Source organism: Egretta garzetta, unplaced genomic scaffold (assembly GCF_000687185.1).
Source record: "Egretta garzetta isolate BGI_Z169 unplaced genomic scaffold, ASM68718v1 scaffold108, whole genome shotgun sequence".
Lineage (NCBI taxonomy): Eukaryota > Metazoa > Chordata > Aves > Pelecaniformes > Ardeidae > Egretta > Egretta garzetta.
In genome coordinates, this window is record NW_009260614.1 from 1,540,226 (window position 1) to 1,550,090 (window position 9,865).

General features: G+C 41.8%; 1 protein-coding gene across 1 annotated transcript in view; it reads right to left on the reverse strand.

Annotated features, from left to right (window-relative positions):
- Window positions 1-1,009: 1,009 nt before the first annotated feature.
- The window catches only part of HSF5 (heat shock transcription factor 5), a 32,547-nt gene continuing 23,691 nt past the window's right edge, over window positions 1,010-9,865 (reverse strand). Inside the window, exons 7-8 of the mRNA XM_009644965.1 lie at window positions 5,423-5,585; window positions 1,010-1,077 (exon numbers count right to left, since the gene is read on the reverse strand). Of these exons, the coding sequence (XP_009643260.1) occupies window positions 1,010-1,077; window positions 5,423-5,585 (231 nt within the window). The remainder of the gene's footprint in view (window positions 1,078-5,422; window positions 5,586-9,865) is intronic.

Here is a 9,865-nt window from a genome sequence, read left to right on the forward strand (position 1 = left end):
TGAACATGCATGAAGCAATTAAATGTACGTTTTAAGTGCTCTTTCACATGTATTTCCCTAACAACATGGATACAGAATGTGCCCCCTTTATCTTTCAAACAGTATTTTAATGTAAATACAAATGTTCTGCTATTAAAAACTTAAGCTCTACTATCGATATAAATATAATATTTTAAAAGTTAAAAATGTCTTTTGAAGACCAATTTAAAACAAAGTACTAAACCAACAAATAGCTTATCATTACAGATACCATTAGAATTGAAAGAAAGTTATAAAAAAAGAATTCCCCATTAATGTACAGATCAGCAGCTGTCGTCTGTAACGGACACCCACCAGAAAGGATACACTTGCTGCTGAAACAGAGAGTTGGTTTAGGAAGGAAGAGCACTTCCTGGTTAATCACTCAGAAAATTAGCTCATCTTTCCTATAGCCACTCTCCCGAAATCCCTGACCCATTCAGCCCTAGAATCTTGTGACTTTCCTACGCTTTTGTTTCATACACAATTCCCAGCACAGGGCCACAGAATGACTTCGAGCAAAGACAGTGAGAGCACCGAACACCGTCTATGCCGAGTGTACTGTAGCTTCCAACAATGTTAGATAAAAAGATTCCAAATCAAGCACTAAAAACAGTTGGCTTCCCAGTAAGAAAGATTTGAGGAAGTTTTTAAGGTTTCCTGTTTACTATAAAGTTCCAACTTTCCATATCTAAAGAATAAAAGCAGCTAAGTAATTACTTCATATTAAATACTCTGACCACTAGATGCTTTATAACTGGACAGGTAGAAAATGTAACAGAAGAGGTGTAAAAAACAAGCACCTAATATCCTACAAAGCTAATATGAAAGCAAAAAAATAGAGGGTTTTTTGGTTTTTTTTTTTTTCTTTTCCAAAACACAGTTGAAATGATCCAAAGTGCCTGCTGTGTGCAAAGCGCTGCCGCTGGAGTTTGAGAAGGGAACCCAGCTGGCAGCTGCTGCACATTTTCACATACTTGTCACCCACTTCTCACTCTCTTGTTTCTTCCTGTGGAAAGTACCCCCGCTTGCAAGCTACATCCACCAGCAGATGGAGATCTAGGAAGAAAAAGGAATACCGAGTGAGTATCAGGCCTGGCAGCGTATGCAGCAGTTGTACTTCTGTCAGGTACTATGACATATGGCCTGAAAGGCAGACTGGAACTTGAGAATTTGAGGCCTGTTGTTGAAAGAAGAGGAATTATTCTAATTTTGCAAAACTTAAAACATAAAACATCAACAAAATAAATGATAGGAAAAGTGCTCCCATTCTTCAAGATAGATTATTTGTATGTGCTCACTACCCTCACTACCATGGATACCAACTGCCAAATGTTAATGACTATAAAACCCAGGCAGGATCCACTGAAATGACCATTCTGCTTGTGACCTATACCTTCGTTTATCCCTCAGAGGCACAACTGCCTCAAAACATGCCACAGCGGTGCTGAGACCCTCGAGGAAAGTTGTGGTGGCACAGACAGGACAAACAAGAGACTCCTTTTTTGAAAATTACCTTGATCCACGGCAAAATGGAGATACTGCCAACGGCCAGATCTTGCAGGTCACGAAAGTGAACAAGTCACCTGATAAAGTCTCAACAGCATTACCACTGAAAACGTCACCTGTGTGAACTTTAACCTCTGAACTGGCACATTCACACCTTAGGAACAGTACTCCAGCCCTTGTTCTTCTGTACCACAAGGTTCCTGCCCAACGGGCACCAGTTCTGCACTTTCTGACATTCGCCTCCTGCCAAAGCAGACTCTGTTGGGAACATATCTTGGAAATGCATAGGGATGGAGAATGAGGGGGGCAGTAACAATGCCACTCTGAATCACTTGAAGATAGGAGGCAGTGTCTAACATCCACTCATCCAAAACATCCTGCCAGGACAGGCCGTTTGAAAGTCCTTCACGGAATATACAACGAAGTAAAGGTAATGGCAACTGAGCTGGAGTGAGAAGCTGCCGTTCAAACTCCCGAGAGCAACTTCACTTTGGGCTTCAGACAGGAGATGTTGAAGAGTTCAGGGCCAGGCCCGTCCCCACATTAACTCTTAACACCTTTGTAGGAGATCTCACTGTGACCTATTAGGAACTAAACTAAATTACTTTTGTCTGGAAGGTGTAGAAAATAGTTCAAGTGAAGATACGATAGCATGGGAGACCTTGCCTGAATGAAGTCTTGCCCTTAGCAATTGCACCTATAAATCTATTTACCTTGCAGTGGATGAGACGGAAAGCACAGCATCACGACTGTGATGCATGGGAGCGGGTGGTAAATATCTAGGGCACCCTGCAGAATGATAATGATGGATTCATATGAGTCAGGAGCATCGCAGTATTATGTCTGTGTTCTTGTAGCAAAACAATTAGAGGAAGCTGCCAGATTATTTGAAGGACCAGATCACTCCCAAAAAATACATGGCCAGCCACTGAGAAAGCAAGCTTTTTCCTTAATCAGTGTCAGCTTAAAGGCTTAAATCCAAAAGTAACAAATGCCACCTGCTCCACTCTGAGATCCCTACTTCCAGAAAGAAGGGATACAAACAGAAAATTTCTCCAATCAGAATCTGGTCCTTCTTATGTACTCTTTTAGAAGAGGAAACACAAACCACAGATATTAGGTCCCGTCCAGCTGAGCGTACCTGTGGAGTAGAATGCAGAGGAGATGGGGAAAGATATGTGAAGAATTTACAGAGTTCCTATCAATCGTTTGTGAGGTCCAAAAGGACGCTGGTGGCCAGTGTGGATGCTGTCAACATGAGCAGATAAATTTATTCCAAAAATCCCATTTTACAGATGATCTGAACTAGAGCGTAGCGGAGAAAGAAAATGCATCATCATCACCTTCAAATCTATGTCCTAAGATTGAGCCTGGGGCTGAAAAAAGCAGTCCCTGAAAGGTGAACTATCCCTCACACCTCAGCATCGTAAACGTGCCAGCAGCTGGAGAGCCATACCCAGTGTCTCTCAAGAAAGAAGAGTGGGAAGGGAACAGGTGACACAACCTGTACTCATTTGCAATGCTGTATCTTCATGCTGAATTAAGTTCTGCACCCTCAGTTGGTGCTCCTGGGAGGACTCACAAATAGTTCTTCTTTTCCTGCTGCTACCAAAGAAAACAGGGTCCGTCTGCCAAATTGCCAGATACAAAGACAATTTGTGCATGAGGAGTAAAGATACAGTTAAAGCAAACACTTGCATTCAAAATAAAGAGGGGGTTCTTCAGCCACTGTGTAATTAAGCTATGTTAATGACATTAACTTACAAAACCCACAGTGGATGCTACATGTTTGCCTGGCTTCAAAAAGAAAAATTAATTGAAGAAAAGTTTACCGAGGCCTTTTCTGCTTAATAGTACAAAAATGCCAAAGATGCTGTTGGGAACATGACAATGAACTAGAGAGACCTTTCGTCTGGACCCTGGTTGGCAGGATGTTCTTAGAACTGGTAAACTACAATTTAGCTGAGAAAGCTGGTTAAGTATATTGTTTTTCATTCAAAGAACACAGATTACCCATTTCAGTGATTTATGGTGCTGCCGAGACGGGGTGGCAGCTATGGAGGGAAATCCTGGGGACTGCATTTTAGTAAGACAGCAGCTGTCTCTCTTGCTACAGGGTAGCTGCAGAAAGGCAAAGAAATCTGGCCTAGTTCTTCAAAGGAACGCAGCACCTTCTCCACATGGGAGGGTTTGATTCTTGGCTTATTTGTACAGAATATCACCTTGGTTTCAGCCCAGAGCTGCTCCCAGTCACAGAAGTGACTTTTCCTTCCATCTTCACTGCAGTGGCCTTTGGTACCACATTACGTTGGCTCTTGCTGTGTGATATCTAGAACTTGGTGTCACCACATAGCACAGGAAAGTGAACCATGTCAGCAGCCTACTGCAATAGGTGGCGCAAAAGCCTTCTCTATAGCAGGATACGTATCAAAGTGTGGGCTCAGAAAACTTGCAAATGAGTGCCCAAAGGAAAAGAGGAAGATGGACAGGATTCACTCACTTTCACAGGAGAATTTGAGAAGAAACGTGGAAATTTTCATGATTTTAGCACAGGAAGATTACAGAAGAAGTTGTTTCCAAAGACGCACAGAGGAAAGGAGGTGCTGACAGAAAACCATGTAATCAGAGCAACAGAAGGCAGCTTGTATTTAAACCTGCCCGCTTCAAGCTTACAGCTGAGGTGCAAGTGATGGGCTATGCCAGCTTCGAGGCTTGGATCATGTGCCCAATTTATTTTGGGCCAATGTGAGCCTGACCATGTTTGGCTCAGGTGTGCTGCCTGTCCCTACCCTCTACACGTACACCAAGCCTAAAAGGTGCAACAGTGGAAATGCAGACCTGGATGATAGGTAGACTCTATGCTAATTGTTGCTAATTAGCATTAGCGTAACAGCGTTTCATCTCTGTGGAACAATCCCATGGAAATGCTTTCCAAAATGTTCCCGTACATAACTTTACAACGGGCATATTAAGCAAATATTTTGCTTTAGATATGAAAGCTGAGAAGTTTTCTAGTTATCCGTGATACCAGGAAGTAATTGAACAAGAACTCTCAATTCTGTGTTTTAAACAAAAGCCTGTCTTCTTTCAAGATGGCATCCAACCTTTTTTCTCAGCTCCCTGACAAAAAGATTTTATTCCGTACTTAAATGTTTGAAACTGATGGGTGTTATGAGCTGAATTATTAACTAGCATCATTATCCGGAATCTAGAAACTACCCTTTGAAGTGAGCAACAGCTCTCCAAACTTTACAATCAGCTCTTCGACCAACAGCTGTGAGGGAAATAGCTTCTTACAAGACTTGCAGGCTGCACCAACTTTTCCTCTAGAATGGAACCAAAGTACTCTTTGTGTCCTCTTACGTCTCTCTAAGCTGTGGACATTTAGGTTTTTCCTTTAGTTACTAGATTTGTAAACTGTTTGGCCTCAGATGTTCTGCTGCGTGCTTTTCTCAGCATACATATCAGCAGACTGGTACAAAATTTAATTAGTGATCTGAGACAAAAGGGTTGGACTTCCACACTAACTTTATCAGTTTGGGGGGGTTTTGCCCTGTTACTTCAATAACCACCTCATTACTCAGCGTTTCCTTTGTAGCACTGTCACCCTCCAGCAAACATATCTGTAGACCTCATCTCAGTATTGTGACATCCAGGTTTCTGACACAACTCCCAGAACTTCAGGTTTCATTTACTGATATAATTTATACCATAAGAGTAATTAGCGTAAGCGTATCTATAGAAGCATGTTGGTAAATATACTAAGAGGTTGAACAAGTATAATGAAGTACTTGCACTGCAGACAATAACTACACTATGCTGATCGCCCCTTTCTGCAATAGCCTCAGAGTAGCTGTCTCAGTAATCTCTAAAAAAATGTAGAATCTCTTCTTACCAGGGGACTTGCCGCTGTGTGAACTGTGTTGTCTTTTCCTGCATCTGGGTTTTACAGAGGAGTCTGCCTCTTCTACAGATTTGTTCACAGGCTCGGTTCCAGAAGCAAATTGTCTCTCTTCTGTCTCTGACATACTGGATTCACATTTAACATTAGTATTCTCCTTAAAAAACAAACAAACAAACAAAGAAATAAAACCAAAGATCAATCAATATTTTCTTGTAATCACTTTAGGGACAAAACTGTCCAAAAGGACATCTAATAAGTGTTGAGCACTGCCTTTACTGGTTTACATAATAAGCGTTTTTAACTCAGAATTAAGGCTGCCAAATTGAAACTCAAGCTCTTACAAAATGTCATACTAAGCAAAACATGAAATCAAAAATCTAGCATATACAAAGTTAGGGTATATGTCCTCATGGTCTGAGCTTTGCCCTCAGTTATCAAACCAGCTATAAGAAATAAGCTAGAAGAACTCCAGGTGCACTCGTTGTTATCCACACGTGTGTTAGTAATGACAGATCTAGCTCAAACAACTTGACAGAGCTGTGTGATGCAAAACTACACATGCGAGCCGCACATTTCTGGTTGGAAATCTCACCCCACCCAATTGTTAAGACATTAAATTATAATGTGTTGCTTGCTTTTTGGAGCCCTCTGCTGCTGCTCCATATGTATTTTGCAGGCAACCACTTACTGAACTGGCACATTTCCACAATCATGTGGCAAAAATCTGTAGGTTACAAAAAAAATGTTATGTTTCTATTCAACTGAGGAAATAAAGGCCCAAAGTTAAGCACTTGGAGTTTACCTTTAGACAGAAACACATTCTCACTATCACCTGTTCTAGAATATTCATCTCTGCAAATAGCGTATCAACCAATATCCTAAAGATGAACAATTGTTCAGAGCCTGCAACGTTTCCTTCTATTAAGGAAAAAAAAGCTTGTGAAAACTGGTATGTGTGAGTTTACAGAAGACAAAAGGTCGTCACACTCGGTAATACAATATTAGTAATTCCAAAAATCACAGTCTCCACCTTGAGTCTGTTGCTACTCAATCTTAAATATATAAAAGGCAATGTGTACACGTATTAACAGAAATACATATACAATCTTTGACACAGTTGTATAATAATATTCAAGATGGCCTGTGTGAATACAGTCACTGAATACTCCAGGGAGAACTAGTTCCTACCGGCACGCCTCCTGCACTTGCTAGATACCCACCTTACACTAGTATTTGTGTTTTGAAACGTGCTGGCTCTATGCGCTGCATTAGTACTATTAACAAGGCCATGTGAAAACCATTTGGCTAGCGAATGCCTTCTGTCTAACATCTGAACCACAACTCCCTCCTAAGCATACAAACAAAGAGAAGGAAGGAAGACTGCTTCACTACTAGCTAGAATCCAAATTTCATGAGTGATGATCTAAACCTCTCCATTCCTGGTGACATTTACATTGTAAGTCCTAGAAAAATGAGTAAGCCGCCTTAACCAACTAGTGAGAGAAGGGAATATTTCTCAAGTAAGCATCCTAATTTGGATACTCCACAGGACAACTGCTCTAGAAACAATTCTATGAATGTCATTATTTTTAAGAAGAAGAATAGATACGCCATGAACTGAAAAGCAGTATCAGAGAGGGGGTGTAGAAATCAAACGGCACTGTTTGATAAACAAAACCCAAATGCATATTGGGATAGCCATCATTAAGAAATTATTACTATCCTACATGCTGAAAGAAATTGAGAAACTCTGACTAGCACTTCTTTTCCAAAGCACCAGAGATGCTGCAGTGCCCGGTAAGGCTAATGATGCCTTGGGCTGCATGGGGATGAGCGTGGCCAGCAAACCAAGGGAATTTCATTTCCCCCTCACTGGTGAACCTGTACTTGCAATGCCGTGTCCAATTTTAAGTCTTACAGTTGTGCACGTGGAAACTGAAGAGCAACGATACTGCACAGTACCCCTTTCAGATTCTTTTTTATCACTGTGTTTATAGGATCTTACACACCAATTCTTCAGTAATCTAATATAAAAAAGGCAATAATAAGATTTTCATCCTCATAGCATCAGCCTAGCTCCCACAAATCTAGTTCCCAGGTTATCTCTTTTTTTTATTGTTTGTTTTTCAAGTGAACATGCTTCTGACCATGGATTTACCACATCTGTGGACAGACTCTTCGCTCAGGCCCAGCACTCCTGCACTTTCAGAGTCCAAACCATCATTTGGTTGGGAATCAAACAAAGCTACCAAAGCTGATGGATGTGAAAGTTTTGCCTTTTCACTTAAATTACTGAAAAATGCCAAATCTGCTGCATCTCACTGGTTACATGACTTACAAGACAGAGACTGGGCTATACCTATACCCAGATGGATCCATGATGAGAAGCTAAGGTACTAAAATTAACAACTCACATGAATGGGGTTTGCTGGATTAAGCAGGAGTTTCAACCTTCAGAGAGGTATACTGCCAAGCAGACTGAACAAAACAGGAGGCAAATGCCCCTTGATGAAGCAATAAAAACATTTCCACTTAAGAAGAAAATAAAATATTTCTTATGAGTAGGAGTGGAATAAAATACGTCCGTTAAAGGCCAAAACCTGTAAAAGCCTAGGACAGGGATTCACTGAGACTGAGAGGACAATGCTGGATCTGAATTATTGAATATTTTAACTCTTTTCCTGTAAAGAATTGCTCTTTAATGTGCTATATTTTAGGAAATCAGAACAAAGCAGGTTTCTACTAAACTGTTAGTTCTACGAGGAGGACAGTTCAAGGCTCAAGAGCTGTCACAAGAGCCAGTAAATGCCAGGAAATACTGTGAAAGAAATATAGGACAAAACAGCAAACATCTTTGTGCCACTATAAAAATGGACAGTGTTCCCACAACTTCAACGCACTCTTCATTTCAAAAAAGGGTACAGTAGAAACGGAAAAAGTTGAGAACAAACCCAAAGCTAACCAGAGGTGCAGAGCAGCTGCCACACAGAGGAAACTATGGCAGGGCTGTACAGTTGGGTTAAAAAAGACTACCGAGGCGGCTGTGATGAGATCTGTAAAATCACAAGTGGCATGCAGAAAGCGGCCAGGGATGACAGCTGAATGTCTCTTCTGAGGCAGAAACCAGGAAGCATCACATGAAGCTAGTAACAGCCATGCTCAACAGGAACAAAAGGGAGCTCTTTGGGCAACAGATTGCGAGCCAAGTATCTGCTTGGTCAAAGGGTACCATGTGCTAAAATTGACGTGGTTTCAAGGGCTGACTTCAGTCCACAGAAGAGAAACCTAAGATTAAATATATGGTATCGTTCCAAGTCCTCAAGTTGAAAGTAGTTGGAAAGTACAAGGAGGAATGCCCTGTTCTGTTTGCATGCCTTGTTCTTGCTCTTCCCTATGGATCAGGTTACAGCTATTGTCCGGAGACACTGGGCAAGCTGGACCTTTGATCTGACCCAGCAGAGCTGTTTTGATGTTCATGTATTAACACTGGAGGAATTTGCTTCTCCTGGGCTGCTACACAGAGGAATAAAACTGTCACGTTTTATTGTGTACAGCCACTCTTCTGTCATAAGCTTGCTCTGAATTATGTGGTAGTGACAGCTACTGAAAGCCTCAGCCTTGCAGATTCAGGGATGAGGAAGGTAACAAACCATGTAGGAGCCTGACGGGAGCACAGGCACAGAAGCCACCTCTGGAGAGTTCTGCACCCTCCAGGATCCCAGGCTCTGGAAACACCATCAGCCTGGAGGCAGCAGGGGGGTTAAGTTGGCCGTGCCTCTCCTGAATTTGGGAAGAGGAGGCTAGTAGGAGAAAGAACATTTCTAACAAAAACAGGGAATCTGTCAAATAAAATGCCTAACAGTCCCTGAATTCCTCTTCAACACAGAATAAGCCCCAGTTATTTAACCAGTGAACATCCAGATAAAAGGGACCAGGACCAACATCAGGATTCTCACCAACTACACAAGTAATGGGGCCTCAAAATCAAAACACCTCCTGCCCGCCACAACTCCCTGGTTCACACACTCAGTTCCTCAGTTCTTAGCAAGGGAGTTTGGACCACAAACTACAAAGGGCTTCAGAAACAAGGCAAAAATATACTGCTAAGAACACACTTCAAAAGTTGTCAGAACTGACAATGTTTAAAACTCGGTCGACACTGAAGATAACAAGTGGACACTCAGGAGTCCTGCCAGGTCTGCAGGCACCAGCACAAGGATGCGCTCTTCTCTACACAGCACTGAGCGGAACAGTCTAGGCTAGGCTCGAGCTTTGGAGAGGCTCGATCAGAATATACCTCTCTTTATAGAAAGATACCCAGGAGGAAGATGACTAAGAAACAACCGAGTTTGCACCAGATGAGGATTTCCTGAATCCTCAAGATACTGATAGCACAGCAGAACACATACACAAAAAAGAAATTTTGAGTGCCTT